General features: G+C 38.5%; 1 protein-coding gene across 9 annotated transcripts in view; it reads right to left on the reverse strand.

Moving 5' to 3' along the window:
- SDK1 (sidekick cell adhesion molecule 1) overlaps nt 1–26,935 on the reverse strand; it is an 854,344-nt gene that overhangs the window by 588,083 nt on the left and 239,326 nt on the right. The window contains exon 1 of one of the 9 annotated variants that reach the window (XM_064593376.1): nt 2,068–2,754. The exons of the other annotated variants lie outside the window; for them this stretch is intronic. Within the exon in view, the coding sequence (XP_064449446.1) occupies nt 2,068–2,089 (22 nt within the window). The 5' untranslated portion in view covers nt 2,090–2,754. Of the gene's footprint in view, nt 1–2,067; nt 2,755–26,935 lie in introns of those variants that run through there. 9 annotated transcript variants of the gene reach the window in all.

The raw sequence follows: 26,935 nt of genomic DNA on the forward strand, positions 1-26,935 counted from the left end.
ACAAAGCTTTATCCAGAAGCAATCTGGGTAAATGTGAATACCAGACACAGCCGTTGGAGAAAAACAGCACTCAAGCACCTCACTTGCTTCCTTGGACCCTTACTCGGATCCTCCTGGATTCTGATTTACCATAAACAGTAATTCCTAACTTCAGTTTCACAAGCCATGGAGAACAAAAGCAAAACCAGAGAGGGTGCAAGAGGAGTTATCAGAAGTAGATACAACAGCAGGAGAACCAGCAGCTTATTAATAATCCGACCAAGAAGAAAAAAACCTAAAAGGTGGCATAACACTCAACTACTTTATGTTAAAAACAGTAGTCCTGAATCATCAGAAAAAAGATTAAATTACATTGAGTATCCTCTGATTAAGAAAATGTACAAAAGGTAGAATCTGTATAATATATTTTATAAAGATTTCCATCAAAAATGGTTAGATTTAGAAGATTTTGGTCCTTGAAGGTGTAAGATTCAGTTACCTGGAAAACTAATTTATGATCAGTTACCTGGAAAATTCCATCTTATTCTGGAAAATGACCAGATAAATGGGGTGTCACTGAATGTGCTACTTTAGTACAAATAAATGAATCAAGTTTAAAACAAAAGCCTACTTAATTTCTGGACAGTTTATTTTACCTGAACTGCAAAGTATTTCCTATGAATTCCTTGTATATTTAAAATATTAATGAGTAACACTTTATACTGTTCAGGTAAGCATAAGTAGAAAACCAAAATCTTTTCTTTTTCAAAAATAAACTCTCCCACATATCACTTCTACAAATGTCAGCACCCAGGCGGAAGCAACAAAAATAAGTAACGGGTTTAAGTGAATTATCTACACTAATGGGGAAGAAAATAGTATGGACAATATCAATAATGAATATATTAAGACCACTTACATTTTACTATCTGGGATGTACTTAGATAGTGACACAAATTAATTCCTTATACACTAACTACATTCTAACCAACCTATATTCCTTCTGGCTAGACTCAAGAGTACGGCTAGGAAAATTTGGGACTCTATGAAAAAATCCGAAAGACAAATTAACTGCTCAAATTCCAGGTTGTTTAAATTCCAATTTTTTTAGTTTTAAGAAAGTAAAAGTTAAATTTATCCTCAATTTGGCCTTCCAAATATCCATTATTCAAATAAATACCAAATTTCTGCCACACTTCTCCCAACCCATAAGTAACTGAAGTCAAAAAATCATGAACATTTCAAAGCGAAACTCAGGGTAAATAAAGGACTTCCACTAAGCACTAATACAGGGCAGAAATTAAGATCAATCCAAAATGTGCCCCTGAATTATTCAAATGAAAACACGGACTTATCAAAAGATCTGCATTTAACATCAAGTGTAAGCCCCGCGTCGTGGTTCACGGGTCAGTCCTTTGGCCTGACAGTCGGGAACAGATCCAGTATGCAGACTAGAGCTCACATTAGTCAGATCTTGTTAGACTCTTAAATGAATGATTCATTCACTGGTACATGAAGCAGAGCTATTTTGGTAGAACATTCTAACAGCATAATTCCAAGCACCAGCCATATCATTTCCAAACCAATGAAAATTCAACAGGGATGATCAACGGTACAATAAGGATTTTTCATGGAGAAATGAATTTTAATAATATTTAGATCTGACCTTCTGGATAGTTGTCTATGTTTTTATATACAGAGAAACAATAGGCAAGCAATTCTTTCAGGAAAATACGTTATCACATAAATCTGTTCATAGATGTAATTTCATAGACTCACTATTATTCCTCATGAACTAAACAAAGGCTGGTATTCCAGGTATGAATTTAGCTACCCTGGCTTACATTTTTATTTCTCAGTCATACACATATGGTAACTTCATATTCAAAGTAATCTTGAAATACAGAATTTTTCCTTATATGTGTAGCTCTTTGAAAGTAAGTAAGACTCTGTTGGTAATATCAGGAGCAACAGTAATACGCTTTTCCCTCCATTTCTCATCCCATTCATGTACTTCTCCTCTATAAAACATGAGTGAACCTTTCAAATTCTAGTCCTTTCTTCTCCTTTCCAGCTTGGTTTACTTACTTCTCTCATGGTTAACAGTCATTCCAAGAACCAGTTTCAGCAGATGTCCTCTATTGGTTATCACACAGATTAATAGTATGATAAAAAGACACTTTTTCTTCAGTAGCTTGGGAAGCCCTAGAATTTTAATAAGAATTAGCCACTGAGAAAAACACAAAATCCAGGAACTTTCATTGGAAGTGCTTAAGCAGGACGGTAATGAACATCTGTAAGAGATACCACAAAAACAGTTCCTGCACCAGAAATATCTAACTCCTACTCTTAGGCAAGTTGAAATGGGTCATTTCCAAGATTCTGTGGTTTATTGTATCATCATTATAAAACATATATAAATAAAGTCACTGTCATTTTGAGCCAATATAATGGGCACTCACATATATATCATTAGTGCAAGTATAAACTGGTGCTAGGTTTGGGGAATACAATTTAACAATACTTTTCAAGAGTCTTTACAAGTTCTTACTTTGATCTAGTTAGTACATTCTTAGAGCTCTATCCCAAGGAATAGTCTTAGGTATAGAATTTTACCCACAAAGGCGTTCATCACATAATAATAAAAACTTAGAAATCTGACACTATACAATGTTGAATTATGACTTATTTATATGATGGAATACTATTTTTTACATTAAATGGTTGCTTATAGGAGCACCTGGGTGGCTCAGTTAAGCATCTGCCTTCAGCTCAGGTCATGATCTTGGGGTCCTGGGGTTGAGCCCCATGTCTGGCTCCCTGCTCAGCAGAGAGTCTGCTTCTCCCTCTTCCTCTGCCCCCCTCCCACCTGCTCATGCTCTCTCTCTGTCTCTCTCTCAAATAAATAAAATCTTTTAAAAAAATGGTTGCTGGGCGCCTGGGTGGCTCAGTTGGTTGGGCAACTGCCTTCGGCTCAGGTCATGATCCTGGAGTCCCTGGATCGAGTCCCGCATCGGGCTCCCTGCTCGGCAGGGAGCCTGCTTCTGCCTCTGACCCTCCCAACCCTCCCCCCTCTCATGTGCTCTCTCTCTGTCTCTCTCTCTCAAATAAATAAATAAAATCTTAAAAAAAAAAAAAAAAGGTTGCTTATAAGTAATGTTTAAAAGAAGGGGAAATGGCTATGAGGCATATTATGTTTAAAAATCAGGACACAGAGGGGTGCCTGGGTGGCTCAGTCGTTAAGCGTCTGTCTTCGGCTCAGGTCATGATCCCAGGGTCCTGGGATAGAGCCCCGCATCGGGCTCCCTGCTCGGCGGGAAGCCAGCTTCTCCCTCTCCCACTCCCCATGCTTATGTTCCCTCTCTAGCTGTGTCTCCCTCTGTCAAATAAATAAATAAAATTAAAAAAAAAAATCAGAACACAATTTTATGTATAGCATGATTTCAACTATGTGAAACACATCAAATAAAGAGTAAAGCAGTATGCCAAAATGGAATGCTCATTATGTGAGTGAATACTTTGTTTTCTTCTTTATATGTTATTATAATCTCTACAATGCACACGTTTCTTTTAAATTCAGTAAAATAAATGAAGGTAAGCGTTACAAAGGTGAGTTTTGTTCTGTATTTTAGGTGTAACAAGCTCCTGAATGGTTGGGCAGGAGAGACCTGAGTGGAGGCTATTTCACTATGGCTCTGGAAAAATATTTTCACACATCTCTCTAGCTGCTAAGGTGCCCTCCAGGTGCATAAGGGGAAGACCCCAAGTTAGAGCAGAAGCAGCACCTTGTAAGGAGGAAAGCACGCTGCTGGCCCTAGGCCATGACACAGTGGCCATGGCCACGACACAGCCGGGAGAAGTGATTGCCCACCATTCCCAGGAGGAATCCCATCATGCCTTAAATTACTGTTCTGTTTGCTTTATTGTAAACTTCGGCCACAACAAGGACTTTCAGCACCTGAGGTTATCAAACATGATGCAGATTCTGAACCCCACAGAACTCTCTGCATGCAGTGAGTGGATTCAAATTCCACCTCTCCCGACCTCCATACCCTGCCACTCACTACGCCTTAAGGACCAGACCATTGGCCACGTCCCTACGTGCTCAAGTTCTTCTCCGAATAGCCCAACCCCTTCTTTCTGTAACTGAAACCAGGCTGTGCCCTGAAGCCCTTCGTAGGTGGCAAGCCGTTTCATCTCCCAAACCCCATCTGCCACTGCCCTGAAGATGGCCTGCCACGGCTGGCTCCAGATCTTCCTCCTCATTCAAAACTTTCTGTGAACTTGAAGAATTAGCCTTAAACCATTTGGATTATTTCACTATTGATGCTATAACAAATCACCACAAACTCAGCGGCTTAAAACAACACAAATTTATTACCTCACCATCATGGAGGTCAGAAGTCCAAAATGGGCTTCACTGGGCTAAGATAAAGCTGCCGGCAGGGCAGCTTCTGTTTCCTTGCTCTTCTAGAGGACTCTTGTGTTCCCTGCTTCAGGACCCCTTCCTCCACCTTCCAGCCAGTGGCTTCTTCAGTCTCTCTGGCTGCACTGCCACCACCATGTTCTATTCTCTAACCTCCCTGCCTCCTTCTTAGAGGCACCTTGGTGACGGGATTTGGCCCACCCAGACGACCCAGAATAGTCTCCCTATCTCAGGAAGCTTACTGTAATCACATCTGCGAAGTCCCTCTGTCAGCTAAGGCAACATATTCATACTACTCTGCTTACCAGACCACTCCACCCCAGCTACTTCTTGCTAAAACCAGCTACTTACCTCTTGGGCACCCTTTCCCCTCACTGGTGAAAACTAAAGCACTGAGGCACTCTTTTCCCCCTTTCACAGCTTCTGTCATCATGCAACAGGCACACGGAAGATCCATCCATCGTGATGCTCTCTCTCAGTTCTTTCTGTTATCATTTCTGAAGAACTTTTCCTCCAGCCCAACTTGGTCACCTCCTTCCATCACTAAACTCTAGAGACCTTGACAATATCTGTCTTAAGTATCCTGCTATATTCCTGGCTCACCTGCTCAATTATCAAGGCCACCACACTGTACTACGGGAACTGTGTCACAGGCAGTCCGGCTGATGCACCCCCAGACAAGAACTGGCTTCCATCAAGACCTCCAATCCACCGACCACCAGAAAACATCTTGACTGGTCATTCCTCTGTCCATGTCCTACCCCAACCTCTACCCAGTTTAGATTCCATGGCCCATCACTACAGTCATGCTCTTATAACCACCCCTAACTCTCTTGTCCCCTCTCCCTCTATCACAGACACCTGGAAAACCCAATATCAATTACACCCAATGCTCTACGCCCGCCTCACTCACACAAAAATAGCTGAACATGGTTCGTGAAAGTCACAAAAGCTCACTCAGTCTCACTTGAAATGCCATCTTTACAATGATGATCGAGGCAGGGGTCATCCATGGATGCTCATATTGGCGGGCAGATTTGATGGGGGACAGAATACTGGTGCTGTCTTGGGGTATGTCCCCTCAAACACACTGCCAGTGCTTCCTGATGAGAAATGCTAAGAACACTATTGACTCTGTGCTATTTCTGCCGAAATTCAGCCTGAGTCTGGATATGAGGGAACACTGGACAGACTCGGGTTGAGGAACATGCTGGAGAGTAAATGGCCTGAACTGTCAGTATTGTGAAGACAAGGAAAAGACTGACAGAGATGGGGAGACCAGATGCAGCACGTGGACCCTGGAGCAGAAAGCAGACAGAGGTGTTGTTGGGATGGAAACGGAAATGTGAACACAATCTATGGATAGGACACACCGTGTTATACTGACACTCATTTCCTGATTCAGGTGCTTTTCTTGTGGTTATGAAAGGGAGTATTCTTGTTTTTGTATGTTTTGCTTTTTTGTTTTTTAGCAAACAAGCTCACAACCCTTCTCTACTAAAAATCCTCTACCTTAAGGACCAATCCTCCACTTAAAATAAAATTCAAACCCTTTACTGTGCCCTCGGTTTGCCCTGCTGCATCTTCAACTTCACCTTCTTCCACTCGCCCGCTGGTTGACTACCATCCAGCCCCCCAGCCTTCCTGCTGCCCTGCAAACACTCCATGCTAGTTCTGCTGCAGGACCTCTCCCCCTGTTGCTCCCTTCCCTACAATGCCCTTCACCATATCACATCAATCAGCTCTCTGCTTCAGTGGGACCTCTCCCACAAGGCCTGCCCTCACCACGCACCATGTCCTCAGCAATGTCTTCACACACTATCTGTAGCTCTATAATGTGTTGTGTTTACTTGCATATTGTCTGTCTCCCACACCTGGATGTCACTCTTACAGGGGCACTCTATTCACCATGTTATTCCCATTACTTATGTAACTAACATATTGTGGGCATTTAATAAATATTTGTTATACTGACACATTAACAGAATTGTATATATAACAAATTTCTGTGAAAGAGAAATAAAATCGCCTAAAGACATAGATTCAGGGATGCCCGGGTGGCTCAGTCAGTTGAGCATTTGCCTTCGGCTCAGATCATGATCTCAGGGTCCTGGGATGGAGCCCCGCATCAGGCTCCCTGTTCAGCAGCGAGATTGCTTCTCCCTCTCCCTCTGTGATCTCTCTCACTCTCAAATAAATAAATAAAACCTTTTAAAAAAAAAATGAAGATGTAGATTCACTATAAACGGCAAAATAACAGAGTTAATGACCACTAACAACATCTAGACCAGACCACCAGAGCAGAGGTGTGCTATTTAGAATTTATGTAGTTATAGAATACTAAAACTGAAGATAGATTTATAGCAATTTAACTGACAACCTGCCATGTGAACATTAAAAAAGCTAAGCAGAGAAAAGTCTCAAGAATAAAGACTTTCAGATCTGCCCAAATGATAAATATCTTCATAATAATATAAAGCTAAATCTGGAAGACATATATGGGATTCAAAAATGCATACTCCAGTGGTTTGTATATGCATCAAGAATGAAAATCAAGCAAATAAAAGACCATCCATGGCTCTGTGCGGCCATGAAAAAGAAAAAAGAAAAAGAAATAGAACCAGGACACAAATGAGACAGATTGATGGCATGAAGGAAAACCTGACAAAAATAAATGGGACTGCAGGAAACAATCATGATGGTGAAAAAGAGAAATGAAAGCAACCATTTCATCCAGCATTCCTGAGCAAAGTGATGGAGGAAAGTATAGCAACTAAAAATAAAAATTCCACCAAATAACTATCTGCAATGAAAAAAATCCAAATATATACAGAATACGTATATTCACATTACTGAATATGGGGAAAATACAGGATATAAAAAAGAGGCTGATAAAATCTCAATCTAAAAACAATCGTTATTAAATGGAAGTTACATCAAATCATAGAGAAAAACAATGACTTTAAAAATTTTCTCCAATAGATGAAAAATATTGCCAGTTTATAGTGAAATAGGTATCGTAACAAAAGTCTGCGATAAGTCCTACAATGTAAAATTGAATGGTAAAAATAACAAACCCTATAAAAGCTGAAATGTGAATTACTTGAGAGCAGGGATATATTATTGTCTCATTAATCTCTATCCCAACCCCATTTTAAGTCCTTGGTAAAAATTTAAATTTTATTTAAGTGAACAAAATTACATAAAAAAATTATTACATTAAATGTGATAGTTTTTTATTGGCCAGAGAATAGGGAGTTAGGGAACCCCAGGGAGAAGAAGTCATCTACAAAGCAACTGAGACAGGAAATAGCAGGGAACGCAGGGGAAGCCACTGGAAGACCAACTTTACGTATGGCTTCTATGTTGGGACTACTTGTTCCAGAAGCCATCCCTTTATCAGACATGTGACTTTAAGAGAAAAGAGAGGTGACAAGGATTAATCCTGGCCCAATTCAAGGACAGAGGTCTTTGCAATCAGAAGGACATTGTATATGTAGCAGCCATAAAAGCATTTTCCAGGTTGCTGGTGCTGGGGGACACTACTAAATTAATTCTACTCTCTTAGCAACCAGCCACACTTACAGACTGTACTCAGGGAGTGAATGCATGATGCCATCAACCTCTCAGAAGATAAGAAAAGGCAGGCATGGGGTCTAAACAAACTTAGAGTGAAGAGGTGTTTTTCTTGAGTGCAAATGAACAAGCTGCCCGATAAAAATTCACTAGATGAAAGAAGGGCAGAGGCAGAAGAAAATGACCTGATGTGCCCAGAACCCACTCCTGGGGGCTTGAATCCATGGGGAGGTGCCTACCCTACGTTAAGAATAATCTGCTCTCTTTTATGTGTGAACTCCATTTCTGCTACCAGGCAGCTAACTGTATTTGGAGAAAGACACACAATCCTACTGACTGGGCTCCCTTTAAATTCATGATCACAAACCTCAAATGGGACCTTGTGCTGCCTGGCAATCCCATGGTCTGCTCTGTCCCCTCTCCCACACCTCTAGATGAAAAGTATATACCCCCTTCCTCAGACCTCATTTTCAGCTTGCTCCTATTTCTGAGAAAATAAACGCAATCTGAAGAGCCCCTGCATAAGCATGCACCACCTCTACCCACCTGCCTGTCCCCATACCTGTATATTCTGCCCTCTCTCCTGTTCCCATAAACTGGCCATGCTCCCATCCAAGACTAAAACCTGCATTTGTACGCTAGATCAAAAACGTAATTCCAGCAATTCTACTCTCTCTCTCCCTATTGTTGACTTCTCCCTCTCCACTGGATTTTTCTTCCTGGGCCTACAGACATTCTCCCATTAAAATTTTCAAAGCCTCTCTTGAAAGCCTGTCACTCCCTCCTCCAGCCACTACTGCTTTTCTCTACTCCCCTTTACAGCAAACTGCACCTTGGAAATCTCCAATTTCTTTCTTCCCACTGCATCTTGAACCCACACCAGTTATGTTTCCATCAAGATCACTTCATCAAAACAGTTCTTCTAAGGTCACCAATGAGGCTGAACCCAATATTCGAGTGTCAGTGTCCCCCCACTGGACTCAGCAGCAGTTCGCAGAGCTGATCTCCTTTCTCCTCCGGCTCCCAGGACACCATCCTTCACATTCCTCCTACCACTCTGCTTGCTCCGTCCAGCCTCCTTGCTTGTTTCCTCTTTATCATCCAAATCTCTAAATATTGGAGAGCCCAGTCTTCAGTTCAAAAGACCTCTTCTTTGGTTTATCTTCACATACTCCCTTCATGACCCGACCCGTTCCTGTGGTTTTAAGCCTCCTGTCATTCCGATGATCCCCCATTCTCATCCTAACCCAGACCTCTCCAGAGCATAACTCAGATTTGTACATCCAACTGCCCTCTGACAATGTTACCTGGATATCTGAGAGACGTCTCACAGCAAACATATCACCCTTCGACCTGCTGCTCTCAGTTTCCCCATTTCAGTGGACAGAAACATAAATTCTCAGGTCAGAAATGCTAAGGTCATCCTTGGCTCTGTTTTTGTTTTGTTTTGTTTTCCTTTTACGGGCACAACCTTTAAAATAGATCCAAACATCTCCTCCCACCATTTCTACTGTTACCATCTGGTTCAATGATCTCAGTATCTTTCTTGTAGATCATTTAAATCACCTGATTGATCTTCCATCCTTGTCCTTTCACACTGTTCTCAACACATCAACCAGAGTAACTGTTAAAATGTAAGTAGCATCTAGAGGGGAAGGGGATGGGGGGATGAGTTGGCCTGGTGATGGGTATTAAGGAGGGCACGTACTGAATGGAGCATTGGGTGTTATATGCAAACAATGAATCATGGAACAGTACATCAAAAGCTAATGATGTAATGTATGGTGATTAACATAACAATTAAAAAAAAAAAAGAAAAAAGGCCACTTGCATTCACTAATCCAATACTTAGTGATAACTTACTGTGTGCTGAGTACCTACTGCTGAGCACTCTGGACCCACAGTAAGATACCTCGGAGATATCTGCCCTAGGTATCTGTGTCTCCTCCCCCACTAGGTTAGAAGCCCTGTGACAGCAAAGACTACATCCTCCAGAATCCAGTACTTAGCACACTTCACTGCATACAGAAACATGGAAACTGTTAACTAGGAAGAAAATCCACAGTTTCACTTATGATTTACAAATGCTTCTGCAGTCTTTGCTGGCTTGTTAAAATTATGTCATTCAGGTCAACTGCATATGCTGTTTTTCAGATTTCACATTTCAAGTTTTCTTAAAACTACACAAATATTGTCATTTCTAATTCAAATGTGATACCGTAAAATTTTTCCCTTTACTTGATCCTGATCTACATCACCTGTCTCATGATACAAATGTTAAAGGTATACCAATTTACCACTTTGTATTAAATTACAAATTTGCCTTGAAGAGGGTTTTTATAAAACTATTACCCGAGTTCTGTATGGTATGATTAAATAAGTCAAACTAGCCCTTAGGGACCTCTTACTTTGAAATGAAATTTTAGAGCCAAGGAGTGCCTGTAACCTTTAGTGAAGTCATGTCTAAAATGCTAGTCTGAATTTAACAAACTAATCAGATCTCCTTAGAAAAAGGTTATTTACACTTTTTGATGCGAAAACTTGTGAATCTCGATCTCCCCAGAAAGAATAAAAAAAATTATTTTAAAACAAGACTGTTTTATAAAGGGCACTGAGCCTTCAAGCTGGGACCCCAGACATCAGTGATCCAGGGTGGGGTTGCCCCTGGATCTGGGCTGTCGACTGGCCCTCAGGCCTCTGGCAGTTTAGAAGAGAATCAATCAGAAAACAGCAGCTTCAAATGTCAGCCCAGGTGATCCCCATCATCAGTCACTGATTTAATAAGAATCTCATGGCTCCTTCTGTGAGCCAAACCCCATAATGAGCACTGGGGCAGCAAGATGCTCAAGTCCCTGCGTCCAAGGAACTCCAAAGTATTTACTGTATGCCTCACAGATAAGTTATCTCCTTAAAAACTAGTAAATATATACATATATTTATTTAGCAGGAAGATTATTCAGCTTAGTTTAAGCTGTGCCGTATGAAGATTCACTCAACTTATCTCTAAGAATAGCTGCAAGGAGAGAGCACTGGATCAGAATTAAAGCCCAGAATTTTGCTTCTACTTATGACACTGACATGCTGAATGATCTTGATAAAATAACTTCAGATTTCGGAATTTCAGCTCTTCATATTCAAATAGAAAAAGCAATTCTTTCTATCCTGATTGTGTTCTGAAGACAGCTATTGGAAAAGTATGTGAAGCATTACAATTCTGACACAGGAGAAAAGTTCATCACTCTTATTGACATCACAGCCTTAACAAAAAGAGAGAGAGATTGATTTACTGTATACAGTAAAACCAAAAGCCCCATCAGTGAAGGAATTAATGAAGTACCCTCTGCTTTAAAAATCATAAAACTCTCATGATGCTGATATTTAAGATGACCAAAGTGAGGTGCTTGATGATGATGGTCCAGATGGGGTATCCCATGCCCTGAGACAGCAGACAGCAGCACCTGACCATCTGTCCTAACTCTACCTTCCCCACTTTCAATCCATCCTGCATATTGCTGCAACACTAGTCTTTACACTAGTTTCCACACATTACTTTCTCACTCCATAACAAAGTGGTCTCGCATTTTGGAAATTATACCTAATTCCATTGCATGACTGTCCAACCCTTCTACAATGTATATATATTACTTCCTGGCTACTTCTTAATTAAGTCCGTGTAGCCCCTTTGCTGCCACACAAGCACACCAAGCCCAGTCCTACACTGTATTTGTTCAGGTGATTAAGTTCTTCCCACCTTCTATTAACTCCTCAAACCTTACAATATCAAAACCCAAAGCAGCCTGAAAGGACCCACTCCAGTGCTTCCTTCTATATAAAGCCTTATTTTCCATCTCTACCAGTTTTACTTTCCTTTAAAAATCCTAAAATACCAACATAAGTGTTTATCACAAATCCTCTACAAGTTTTTACCAACTCCTATGTCAGGACTGATTCTCTTAATTTCTGGGTGCCCATTACTGTGAATAACACAATAGTTAATATATAGAAGGAACAGGTTTATTAAGAGAACAACCTCACTGTGTTAAAAAGAGCAGCACCCAAACAACAGTCATGCCCTAACCCCTGAAACCTATGAATATATTACTTTACAAGCCAAAAAGGATTTTGTGGAATAAAGGGGAGATTATCCTGGATTATATGGGTGAGCCTAATTTAATCTTAAAGCAGAGAGATGTAGCAGAAAGGAAGTAGAAGATTCCCTTGAATGGGACTCAAGCTGATGATTCTGGAGAGAGCCACATGGGAAACATGAGAAGGAATGTGGGCAGCCTCTAGGAGCAAAGATCAGCCCCCGCTGAAAGCCAGCAAGGAAACGGCTTTAGCCCTACAACCTCAAGGAGCTGAAGTCAGACGATGTGAATGAGCTTGGAAGCAGATTCGTCTTCAGAGCTTCCAAAAAAGGACCTAGCCCTGCCAGCACCTTGACGTGGGTCTTGTGAGACTCTCAGCAGAAGTAGTAGTTGAGCCATGTTGTACCCAGACTTCTGATCTACAGAACCATGAAATGATAAGTGTTGTTTGAACTGCTATATTTGCGCTAATTTATTATGGTAGCAACAAGAAACTAATCTGCTAACAACTAGGGCAGCACAAGGTCAAATAAGAAAGTACACAGGCCAAAAGGCAATTTCAGACATGCTATCCAAACATAAATGGTTCTTTAAATGCTGGTAAATTGGTTAGATAAATGATCAACATGCCCACTTGAACAGGGATAACAGTAAAGAGCATCCTTAATGTTTCAGTTTTTGTTAAGGAAACCTTGCAGCAATTCTCATAGCCAAACTGAATTTTAAACTTAGCAGATCAAATACATCAGAACTATAGTATATGCTAAGCTATTTGATTCAACTGCTTTTGAAACAAGGTGAGAAACTCATACTAAAATCTCCAAATTCATGCAAAACATCCCCTTATGATCCAGTCAGTTTTCTTTGACAGGGTTAGGGGTACAGTCTATACCACAATACATGGCAAAGTTAAATAACATACAGGAAGACTGTACACACAGCTTTGTTATTATTACTACTATACTAATGCAGGGGCGCCTGGGTGGCTCAGTTGGTTAGGTGTCTGCCTTTGGCTCAGGTCATGATCTCAGGGTCCTGGGATGGCTCGTCGGGCTCCCTGCTCAGCCAGAGTCTGTTTCTCCCTCTCCCTCTGCCCCTCCCCCCACTCGTGGGTGCTCGTGCACGCACTCTAATAAAATCTTAAAAAAAAAAAAAGAGTACTCTCTTAAAAAAAATACTGTACTAATGCAATAACCATTCAATGGCTATCAAAACAGCACAAGATGTTCTTAAACTCTTAACAAACTATACACAGATAAATCAGTGGAACTCGACAGGATTTATCCAGATGTTCTAGAGGAACACAGAAGGAAACCATGAATTTGTTGGTCAAATCCTGAAGCCATGTCATTTACAAGATCACTGTGCTAAAGACAGGTAGGACATAATGTAATACCCACAAGGAGGGCTCCAGAAAAGATTGTGATAACTTGGTATATACTATCTTTACTTACCCAACATAATTATAAATAAAACTTTTAATCTAATTAAAGTAATTTTAAATAACTTTTTTCCCAAACCCAGAATCACATGCTCAATGGAAAAAAAGTTTGGAAAACAGAAAAACACACACACAAATAAAATCACCAATAATCCCCAACATTCAGAGTAATCAATACCATTATTATTCTGTTAGGTGTTTTCCTGATTCATACAACATTTGTATTCCAATATATGTGCATTAATACCCCTTTTATTAAAACAGTATTACACTTTTTTCAGGCTTAGCATTATGGAAGGTATCTTCTACAAGATACCTTTTAATCTCCTCACAAAATTAATCTCCTCCTAATAGTAACTTCTATGTGTGGAAATATAAGTAGATTCAATTTTTTAAATATTTTACTTATTTTTTATGCACATCTCTGGATATAACAGAGCCAAAATAAAATTCTGGCTTCACCACTCACTAGCTTTGTGATACTACACAAGTTACTTAGCCTCCCACCCCCCACCCCCAAAACAAAGGAAGAACACAGTACTACCCCCAAAGGGTTATGGTGAGTTAGAGAAGTTAAAATATGTAAAACACTTATAACAGTGCCTGAAACATGGCACGCAACAGAGAGATGTTGGCTATGATTGGTATTATTTCCTACAATAAAGTGTAATTACTGCATAAAAGGCTTATACTTTTAAGAATTCCTAATATGTACTACTGATTTTTTTTCCAGAAAGGAAAGTACAAAATAAATTATTCCCCCAGAAGAAATGTATTTTCCATTTAACTTAGCACCTTAAGTACTATTCCACTTACTTTGCCCTATTTCTTGGCCTCTGGATTCAGACCTTCTGAAAGACAGGAAGAAGCCTTTCCCTCTTCAGAACTTAGCGAATTTTTAAACTCTTTCCACAGGCACTCATATTTCTTATCTCCTACCTTCCTATCTAATCTTTCCCTCTTCCTGTATGTTCTGGAGAGTCGACAGTTTTATTCTCCTAAAATACGAGGGGAAAAAATGTATTTTCCTGCCTCATATAAATACTGGGTATACTATATGAACTGAGCCTATCTTCTAGGCAAAAATATATTATAAATATCAACACAAATATCATAGCATCTTATGAAAACACTTTGAGAGACAAATGATGTTTTGACCAAAAATGGCCTAAAACTAGAACTTAATTTGGTTCTTTAAACACCCTGGTAGACTTTTCCACCAAAAAAAGGAAAGGGCACAAAAAATGAACCAAAAAACAAAATACAAAATGAATTACCTTTAGACTAAGAAAAAACATTTAGTCCCTGGCTCAAGGTAGCATAATAACAGGGAGTTTGTTTTCTGGAAAGAGCAATTTCAGCTATAGTGTCAGGTGCCAGGAAAATGGTCTTATTTAATGATGACCTAGGAAAAGAAATGCACAAGGAATTCTCCAGATGTGCTAAGAAAAGAAAGCCCTTGGTGGTGGTAAAATTCAAAGCTAATAGACCATGTAACATAAAAAAGCTGAGAGCCTTGTGAGAAGAGTGGTGGATATAAACACGACAACGTGCAGATTACAAACTCAAGATAATAACACAACCTACTCCAGGGATAACGGGCCCTGAACTATGAGTCATGAAAGGTGACATATTCGTGACTCCCTAAGTGGTCATGGGCTATTTTCCTAATGAAACAGGCTCAATAAGTTCCTGTCTAAAGCATGCAAAAGTGATGAGTCTCATCAGGAAGAGTACTTAAAACACAGGACCATTACTTGACTTCCTCCTCTAAGGAACCATGATGCATTTCTACCTCTGATGCTGTAAAGAATCCGCACAGGTTCAACTCAAGAGGAGATGCAGTAAATCAAACAAAAATAAGCTAAAATAATTAAGAGGATAAGAGGCCCACATAACAATAGATTAAAAACATTGGTGCTCTACAATTCCAAGAGTAAATTGGGCATAAGCAAAGTTTCATGCAATGTTGAATGTGACTTTAATATTGGGCACTCCTACAACAGACCTGGAGACCTAGTTTCCTGACTTAACTACCAGAGCAATTGCTGCTCTTCATTCAGAGGCTTAGGAGTAAGCTTCTTCCAGAAATGGTTCAGACTCAAAATTTTAGTAGGCTCACTAAGACTTTTCATTCACTTAGAAATGATGTATACAATACAGGTCACAGAGGAAAATCAGGGCTGCTTGCTTGTAACCCTAATCCTCTGAGATAACCTAAGCACAGGCAAGCAGACTCCTCCCCGCAACCAAAAATCCCCTGGTTGTCAACATCACAGAGCTACTAGCAGGCGGAGGTGACCCAACAGGGCACTTCAGAGCTCTTTCAGTGACTGCTTTTCCATGTCCCCAAATTATGGGTAATGAAGTCTATTACAGTTAATGAATTCCTAAGAAAGTACTTTTCTTTGACTGATTTTTGTATCAATTTCTTTTAAAGTGAAAATGTGTAAAACTGGATATATTTCAAATTGTTAATTGTCAGACAATAACCATAGTTCTTCACTAGACTTCATGAACTTTTTCAAATTATAGTTTATACAAACCCATAATAACTCATTTGAAAGGCTATTACACCCTAATTAATATATTTTTAGAACACTTTGCAAAAGTATTGGTTAGTAGTACACTAGAAAATGAGTTCCTTAAGAGGTCATGGAAGCTCTAAAAATACTGCATTTAGAAATCAGAGTATTTTCATAAAAGGTCTGACAACTATTTCTGAAAGTATAAAACAGCCTTTTAAAGTAAGATACTTAAAAATTGCTTATTGTGCTCAAGTATTAGCCTATGGAAAATAAATTCAAAATACAAAAATTTTGTGTTAAAAGAATATAAAACACATGTCATCGAGCAGGACGGTGTGACATAGGCAGCTTCCACTCAAAGGTTACGTGCATGTGTGCGTGCATCTGTGATATACCACATACAGATGCATGTGTGTTTAAACATAGGACATGTGTATAATACATAACGTACGGTATATGCAGTATGCATATATTACATATTATATATAAACATAGGACGTGTATAATACATAAAGTACGGTATATGCAGTATGCATATATTACATATTATATATAAACATAGGACGTGTATAATACATAAAGTACGGTATATGCAGTATGCATATATTACATATTATATATAAACATAGGATGTGTATAATACATAATGTACGGTATATGCAGTATGCATATATTATATATTATATATAAACATAGGACATGTGTATAATACATAACGTACGGTATATGCAGTATGCATATATTACATATTACATAATACATAAAAAATACATATGTACAACCTGCATATTATTATATAATATACATTATATAGTTATATAAATAAATGTGTGTGCCTATTTTGAAAGTGGACCAAAACAAGAAAATATCTTCAAGTTAAAAGAACAAAGGAGTTCTAAAATTTTCTTGCACTTTTTCAAGTTTTTGCATTAAAGACTTAATACTTTAGTTCTCATCTAAGTATAAAATAACAATTAATAATGAAATAATTACATGTGTAGAAAGCCCTTCAAATTATACTACATGAACATTTTTAAAGATCAAAAATGAAAAATTTCAGCTAAACTTCATACATAGTGAAGACTATTTTTCATTAGCTTTGTTTCAATTTTCAAAAATTGATCAAAATAAGGTGATTTACATCTCTGAGACTATAATACTGATGCATTTGTAATTTCAAGTACAGTCGATCCTTGAACAATGCAGGGGTTGGGCTGTCAATCCCCACATAGTAAAAAATCCAAGTATACCATCTGACTCCCCCAAAACTTGACCAGAAACCTTACCGATAACATAAACAGTTGGTTAACACATATTCTGTATATGTATTACATGCTGTATTCCCACAATAAAGTAAGCTAGAGAAAAAAAAGTGTTAAGAAAACCATAAAGATGAAGAGAAAATACATTTATAGTACTGTATTCTATCAAAAAAAACTCACATATAAGTGGACCCAGCAGTTCAAACCCATGTTGTTTTAGGGCCAACTATAACTTGTAATTGGAAAATCAAGAGATTTATAAAGTCAAGTGAGTTGAAAAACAGTGCAAAACGTACAAAGCAAAATTTACATCAATGTTTTTCTTTGGCTAAACCCTTACACAATCTGAAATAACACTCAAATATGAAAACAAGAAAGTTACCCATTGTTTCAGTTCTAGGTCTTGGAAGTCAAGAAAAATCTGAGCATTTTAAGAATACATTCTATGGGGCGCCTGGGTGGCTCAGTTGGTTAAGCGACTGCCTTCGGCTCAGGTCATGATCCTGGAGTCCCGGGATCAAGTCCCACGTCGGGCTCCCTGCTCAGCAGGGAGTCTGCCTCTCTCTCTGACCCTCACCCCTCTCATGCTCTCTATCTCATTCTCTCTCTCAAATAAATAAATAAAATCTTTAAAAAAAAAAAAAAGAATACATTCTATGTTATAGAGGACACAATTTTACCAAAAACACAATTCTGAGCATAAATTACCTAGGATTTAACTACACAGTACGTATTTTTAAATGTAATCATTCATGAAGTTACAAGTAGAGTTGCAACTATGAGTTAAATATAGTTTCAGTCCTGCCATTATCATATCGCTGCCCTTAGAAACATTATTAAGGGCCTTATGTACATGGATCTGTGCCAAGCAATTCATAAGGATGCAATATTTGCCCTCAAGAATCTTGCCAGTCAGAGATACCTCTCTTTATAAAATCAATTTAGACACAATAAAGAATGTTCTTTTCCTAAAATACAAAAGTCTTTCCTCCTATGGGACTATTTCTCAGGATGGTCCCAAGAGGGTAAGAGACAACTCTCAGTCCAAGACATGCTCACTTTCACAACAGAGCAGAATGAGAAGTCACTGCACCTCCAGGTCTGGCCTCCTCCCAAACAAGTTCAGCCTCTCCCTTCTCTCACCCACCCCCTCTGCCCACAGAATACACTGGGTGACGTCAAGGTTAAACAGTGCCAAAGGTACCTTCCAAGCCCAATAATGTCTCATCATAAAAACTTTGCACTCAGGGGTGAAATAACATAAGGAATTATTTTTCTAATTAATATTAGAAATGTTGCCTTTCCTTTAATTATACATAAAATAAATGCTAGAGAGAGAGAGAGGCAGAGACAGATATAAACTTAAATAAATAAAAATGAGGTGGAGCAGAGATAGCTAATTAACTAGTTCAGTATCCATTCTCCCATTTCTCTTTAGTAATACAACTCCTGATTTTCAGCTGGGCACAAGATATTTTATCTTGTCCCATGGGCCTACAGTTCTGGCCAACAAGACGCAGTGTTCAGTACTGCGAAGCAACTTTCAGAAACCTTCAAACAAAGCTGAGCATATGTCATTTGTCCTATGTCCCTTGGCTCCCCTCCCTCCTGCGTGCGGAGACACACGAGAGCTGAACAACAGCACCCACCTAGAACCACTTAAGAGGCACACTGTGGAAGGTAAAGCAGTGAGTCCCATGGAAACTGAGTCCGAGTGATGATGGACTCACCACATCAGTCCTGGACCACCTACCTCTCAAAATTTGAGAAATAAACCTCTCCCTTGTTTAAGCCACGTGCATTTCTTAGGCAAGGGAAACTAAAGCTACTCTGATGGGTATGTAAATTTCCAACAAATATATTTGTAAGTTTTAACTACATATTTTCCCTTGTTTCATTAACAGAATACATAAACACATAAAAACAAACCCAAGACACAACAGAAAATTATGCACCATATTCAATTTATGAGATGCAGCAATGTCTACTAGAAATCTCTCACAGAAAAAAAAATATTGTTCTTGGAAATTAGAGTAAAAACATACAAACTCCATCAGACAGTGAGTCTGTAGACATTTCCTCTGAAACAGATAACCTCTCTTGTCCTGCTTCTTCCTTTTCATTTCTAAAATACTAGTATTTTCTTTATATTGTTTGCCATAACTCTTTTAGCCACATGACTCTTAAGTCTTCATTAAGAGACACTAAAAGTGACAAAGATTGGAATAAAGAGATTTGCTGTGTATGGGAAAGACTATTTTTTTAAATGTCAGTTATTCCCAAACTGACTTATAAGTTTAACACAATTCCAAACAAAAATCTCATAATTAAGGGAAGGTGCAGATATAAATATCAACTTTCTGGATGATGTTTCTACATTTCAAAGCAACAGAAGAAATCATAAAGGAAACAAATTAATCTACTTTGACCATATTTTCTACCAAACTCAAAATCTGCAATCAAAGCCAGCTTACAATAAAAAGCAAACCACAAACCTAGACAAAATATCTGTAACAAATTTGACACAATATAGGGGCGCCTGGGTGGCTCAGATGGTTGGGCGTCTGCCTTCGGCTCAGGTCATGATCCCAGGGTCCTGGGATCGAGCCCCGCATCTGGCTCCCTGCTCAGTGGGGAGCCTGCTTCTCCCTCTCCCACCCCCCCTGCTTGTGTTCCCTCTGTGTCTCTCTCTGCCAAATAAATAAATAAAATCTTAAAAAAAAAAAAAAGTTTCCTTTAAAAAAAAAATTTGACACAATATAGCTAATTTCCTTAATGTATAAAGAGTTCACAGCAAGTTAATAACAATTTCAGAACATGAAAAGACAATGCCAAAATAAGAAATACAAAGGGCTAATATGTACTTAAATAACTTTTCATTAATATTCAAAGACAAGTAAACCCAAACAAGAATCCATGTCTTAGTAAAATTATGAGATTTTTAAATGGGAACTTTACAATAGTAGCTACCTAGGATTGAACTGATAGGGTGCTTGCATGCCCTGCAAAGCAACACAGCTGAGTAGATGCAGAAGGAGACAGACCACGCGAATCCTGGGTCCACCTTTATCATTCTTCTGGGCTCAGTTTTTCTAGCAGTAAAGCAGGAATAAAGCACATGCCCCACCATATAGGGCTGTTGGGAAGATTTAGCAAGATGAAACATCAAAAGCACTAAGAGCAGTGCCTGACACAACTAAGAACTCAGTCATGTTAACTACTATTATTTTTATTAGCATAATTATTGGAAAGCAACACCATAATATGTATAAAGACCATCAAAATGTTTCTACTCTCCAAACAAGTCACTTAACTTCTGGGAATGTACTCTAAGAAAATAATCCAAAATACCAGGAAGATTTTTATGCACCATTATTTTAATGCAATGCTATAAATAATTTTTTAGAGGTGAAGATAACCAAAATTTCTAATAGGTAAACATTAAATCTCATTACATCATTCAGCTCTTAGGATGACAGGATGCATTTCTAACAAAGCAAGAAGAAAAGCTTTTACTGTGATCTTAAGTGGGGGGTTGGGGTGGGGGAGATAACAAAATTTTATTTACCCCAAATGTCAACTATTCATACAAATAAGCATGGAAATAAAGACTGAAAGGAAATAATACCATTAAGAGTAGTTGTCTCGGGAGGGTAAAATTATGGCTGATTTTTTTTCTGTTTTTTGCTTCTTTAAACTTCTTATGTTTTACTAATTGTCTACAAAGAGCTCATTTTTATAATAAAGAATTTTTAAAAATAATTGTTAACTACTGCCACGTATCACAATTACCAGGAAAAAACTGGATTAGAAGGCATTCCACCATGTTAAAAAGTCAGGAATAACTGTTAAATAAACATTTCAACAAGCCATTTAACAAAGTCTGACAATTTGATTAGCAAATTTTACTTATTAGTTAAGTGATCATTAAACAGGAAAATTTTAATGTAAAGCACTAAGCGAAGTAAAATGACCCAAATAATCTACTTACTGAATTTTAAATAATTTAAGTCCGAGGAACTGAAATTACTTTTGAACTACATTTTTATTTAAAATCTTTATCCCTGAAATCAAATGTGAAATCTTGAATATATAAATAGGTAAAGATATTATCACTCTGCAAATGAGAAGAATAATCTAAATATAGTATGATTTTCAGAATATAGTAAATTATGTTATAAATGCCCAAAAAGCAAAAGAAATAAAATTTGCAATCACTGTATTAAATTAACAGATGCTGCCTATGGTGGACTTCGGTAGAAATGAGTGCAGCATGGAGTCACTCTCTACTCCTCTTTTCAGATCAGGAGTCCATCACAGAAGCCAGTGGGCTCTACCCTCAGAGACGTCCCTGTCGTCCTGGCCCCACCCCCTCTTCTGCCTGGATTACTGCACTAGCCCTGGCCCTGGGCCCCAGCTTTCAGCCGCAGCATGGATCTCCTGAACAGAGCAGCCACCGTGGCCCTTTCCTGTTAGTCCCGTTACTTCTTGTTTTGATGGCTTCCTATCTGACGCAAAGTAAAACCAAAATCCTTACACAGGCACTGATGGCCAAGCCCCTGTTATCTCTCCAGCTGAGTTTTCTTCACAGTTGTCTGCAGCCCATAGACTGCCAGGTACTCCTGGGAACCTGCTGAACATTGCTCTGCCAACATTTGCACTCACCACAACACTTCCCTGAGAAACTGCATTGCACACACCCGCACTCCTCTCAAGTCTTTGCTCAATATCACCATCCTCATGATGCACTCCTCAACCACTACCCTGAAAACTCCAGGCCACTCACCCCATCACTTATCCCCTGCTCTTTTCTTTCCTCACAGCATTCCTTGCCTTATGCCATACTGTGTAATATCTTTGTTATGTTTACTATTTAGTCTTTGTCCCCTCTGAATGCTGCTACTAAGTAAAAGCTCAAAAAGGGTAGGAGTTTTTGCCCATTTGGTTCACTGATGTCTCCCAAGCATCTAGAATTTAACTGGAACATAGTACATGCTAAATAAATGTGTACTAAATAAGTGAAAAAAGTGGTACATTTACCATGGTGCACATGCTTACCATGCATGGGAAATGTGCCTAAAAATAAATGTAGTATGTTACACATCTCCCTTTTAACACCAGTGACACTTAATGTGTGTACTGCTAAAAGTGATTATCGTCATATATCAGAAAACTATCCTCATGGTGGAGAAAAACATGCACCAGAATACCTGAAAAGAATGTTGGAAAAGAGAAATAAAGACATTCCTTCCCCAAAGCTAGCCTCTCATTATCCTTCAATTCTTCATGTAATCCTCCATCTGCCATGTCTTCCTTCTTAGAAGCCAAATCTGAGGGGTGCCTGGATGGCTCAGCTGGTTAAGCGTCTGACTTGGTTTTGGGTCGGGTTATGATCTTGGGGTCAAGGGATCTAGCCCCATGTTGGGCTCTGTGCTCAGCATTGAGTCGGCTTGGGATTCTCTTTCTCCCTCTCTCTCTGCCCCTCTTCCCTCTCGCATGGACTCTCTCTCTCAAAAGTAAATAAATAAATCTTTAAAGGAAAAAAATAAAAACAAAAATCTGAGTATCCACAGCCAACTGAAATACTGTCACGTGACATAATCAAACACTGCCGTGCCAGCAAAGGGAAAACTTTGAACTTTGAGCAGCCAAGATATTATCAGTGACACCTCTTCTGACAACAGAATTTTTTGAGCGTATCAGTTACAATTTGAGTATTCAGCACTGCTTCCCTATGAAATCTCAAACCGCCTGAGAGACACTGACTTTCTCATCACTTTGTGCCCTGCTCTTCCCTTCCCCTGGTGACTAGCAGCACAAAGTGGTTTGCAAAGGTGAACTAAGCTGCCGCTAAAAAAAAAAACAACAAAACAGGTCCAAGCACTGGCTGTCTCTTAAGAGAACCTAGGGGAACAAGACTGTAACTGAGCCCCTGGTCAGCTCTACAGCAGCAGTTCTTCTCAGCCACAGCTGTACTTCAAGTCACATGGGGAGCTTTGAAAACTATGGGCCCACTCCCGCCAGAGGTCCTGATCCTCACATGTAGCCTGAGTTGAGAACCACTGATCTAACTCATTCTTTTCTCTAAAATTTAGCCTCTAAACGCTCATTTTCTATGTGTATTCCAGGGCTCTCTGTGCTTTTTTCCTTTTCTTACAGAAATCCTACACAGGGCCAATGGCAGAGAATACCTGTCCTGTGTAAGCCTGCCCTGTGACATCAAGTGGAGAGTCTCATGGTAAGAGAAGAGAAGGGTGCAGTCTAGGGGAAGTGACTTGGAGACAGATCAGCTCTGCTGAGAACACAGGGATGAGAGGAGTTGATGGGGCAGAATATTAAAAAGGAGGAGTTCTATGGAAAAGTCCAGAAATCTACAAATGAGTCTCCTTGACTCTCTGTCTGAATACAAAGCCGTGTATGTATAGGGTGAGATTCCAAGAAACAAGGCAAAAACCAAGAAGGGTGACTGGAGTGTGCCCAGCTAGAAGATATCAGAGCCCCAAAGGAACCTCCTTCAACACCTGGGGCACTCACCAGAGACCCGAAGACCGTGCATTAGAGTTAAGGTAAACAGGTGCACTTGGGTGGCTCAGTCAGTTAAGCATCTGACTCTTGATCTCAGCTCAGGTCTTGATCTCAGGATCATGAGTTCAAGCCCCAAGCTGGGCTCTACACTGGGCATGAAGCCTACTTAAAAAATAAAATAAAATAATTAAGCTAAACAAATGCCATAGTAAAGACTCACCCAAGTAAACAAGTAAAGTTTGCCCACCAAGAGGACACAAAAGACAAACTTGACAAAATAAAGGTTATAGACATGTAATGTAACTTGCTGCCAGAATAAAAAGACCTACTTTTTTTTAAAGAAGATGCAACTCTTAATCAGGAGAAAAATCAGACAATATAAACAGATGCAGCAATGACAGATGATGGAATTAATAGACAAGGACTTCAAATGAACGCATAAATATATTTGAGGACTTAAAGAAAAACAAGAAACATAATGAATACAGATGAAAATATAGGGGGAAAACATCTAGAGTTGAAAAATGAAATGAAATAAAAAAGTCACTGGATGTGCTTACAAGTACATAAACACAGGAGAAGAAAAGATCAGTGAGATTGAAGACAGGGCAATAGAAAGTGAACACACTGAAGCATGGAGATAAACAAGCCTGAAAGAAATAATCTGGGTAAACAGAGAAATCAAATATACTATACATGTGATTGGAGCTCTGGAAGAAGGAGAATGATATGAAAATATAACACTTAAATTTTAGCAAATTAGTTAAAAATATAAGCCCATATATCCCAAAGGCTGATAAACCCCAAACAGAATAAAAACCAAGACAACACACCAAGTCACATCATAATGAAATTCCTTAAAGACAAGTGACAAACAGAAATGCTTACAAGCAGCCAGAAGGGAAAAACAAGATAAATTATACACAGGGAATAGATAAGAGTTATTATTGACTTTTCACCAGCAACCATACAAGTCAGAAGACAGTGGAAGTACTTCTTTTCTTACAGGAAAAAATAAAACCGTCACATTGGAATTCTATATCCACTGAAAATGTCATTTAAAAATAGAACCAAAACTGGTTTGCAAACAAAGAAATGCTTAGAGAATTTGTTTTCAAAAGACCTGAGCTGCCAGAAAAATTTAAAAAGCGTCTTCAGGCAAAAGGACAATGTTACAAGATGCAAACCTATACCTACAGAAAGGAATAAAAGCATCCTAAGTGGTAAACATGGATGAACAAAAATCAGTTTTTTTCACATTTTTTAATTTCTTTAAAAGAAAAATGGAGAGTTAAAGCAAAAACACAAACTGCTGTAACGCTTGTAACATATAATCAAGATAAGAAATGATAACAGCACAAAAGGCAAGAGTATTTATTGAGTACTTTTTATATGCCTTGCATAATAGTATAAATAAATATAAAAAAGGCAAAGTTTCAAGTGGTGATACACTAGATTTTTGGGGGATTTTTTAAAATATGATAAGTCTCTTTGGCTATTAGAGGAATTTTCCTTAAAATATACAGATTGTATATACTTGAAAATAAGTAGAAATTTTCCTTTTTTCTTAACTTCCTATGCATTGTTTTTAAGTATAACCTGTTCTCTCTCTTTTGCTTTACTAACTAAACCTTTTTGATTTTTACTGATTGCTCTAGGGTTTACAATACACATATTTATTGTCTGTCTTTAAATAATAATCTCTTCCTTCATGTGAAAGATAAGACACTAAAGGAGTATTCTTTCATTTCCCCTTCTTGCCTTTTGTGCTGTTATCATCTCTTATCTTGATTATATGTTACAAGCGTTACAGCAGTTTGTGTTTTTGCTTTAACTCTCCATTTTTCTTTTAAAGAAATTAAAAAATGTGAAAAAAACTGATTCTACTTATTTTCAAGTATATACAATCTGTATATTTTAAGGAAAATTCCTCTAATAGCCAAAGAGACTTATCATATTTTAAAAAATCCCCCAAAAATCTCGTGTATCACCACTTGAAACTTTGCCTTTTTTATATTTATTTATACTATTATGCAAGGTGCTTTTAGCATAATACCTAAGAAACTATTATCTAACCCAAGGTCTCAAAATTGACTCCTATGTTTCCTTCCAAGAATTTTACAGGTTTAGCTATAAAAAAAACTTTAAATTCTGTGCAAGCGTGAGGTAGGGCCCAGACATTCTCTTCACATGCAAATCCAGTTGTCCCAGCACAACTAGCTACAAACACTCGTTTTTTCTCAATTTAATTGTCCTGGCACTTTGGTTCAAAATCAAATGAGTATAAATGTGAGGGCTTATTTCTGGACTTTGAATTCTATCCCTTGATCTAGACACCTTCCTTCATGCCAGTACCATACTGTCTTGATAACTATACCTCTGGAGTGTTCAAAGTGAGAAGTATGAATCCTCCAGCTTTGATTTTCTTTTGCAATATTGTTTGGTTATTCTGGATCCCCTGTATTTCTATGTGATTTTAGGATCAGCTGGTTGAATTCTGCAGCAACATCAATGCAAAGATTCAGTGGGGATTTTTATACGAATTGGTTTAAGATCAATTTGGGGAATAATGCCATCTAATAATATTAAGTCTTCCAATCTATAAACATTTCTTGTCTTTTGTTTATTTAGATCTTCTTTGATTTCTTTTAACAATGTTTTGTAATTTTCAGTGTACCAGTCTTGCACTTCATTTTTATTCTCAAGATTTCACTTTTTTTTTTTTTTAAGATTTTATTTATTCATTTGAGAGAGAGAGAGAATGAGTGATGGGGAGGGGCAGAGAGAGAGAGAGAGAAGCAGACTCCCTGCTGAGCAGGAAGCCCAATATGGGGTTCAATCCCAGGACCTGGAAATCATGACCTGAGCCGAAGGCAGCCGTTTAATCAACTGAGCTCCCAGGCACCCCTGATTTCACTCTTTTCAATGCTATTGTAAATGTAGTTGTTTTTCCTCAATTTCACTCGTAGATTGTTCTCTGCTGTATACTATGTTTGACAAGACTCAATCATCACTGGCTGAAAATGAATATTATGAAATATTATGAATACCATAAAACAGATAACCCAATTCTTCCAAATATGATTGCTGGAGTTCCTGAGTCTTAATGA

The sequence above is a fragment of the Mirounga angustirostris genome, unplaced genomic scaffold (genome assembly GCF_029215605.1).
Source record: "Mirounga angustirostris isolate CCGP_5_RB_7025 unplaced genomic scaffold, mMirAng1.0.hap1 SCAF_5, whole genome shotgun sequence".
NCBI lineage: Eukaryota > Metazoa > Chordata > Mammalia > Carnivora > Phocidae > Mirounga > Mirounga angustirostris.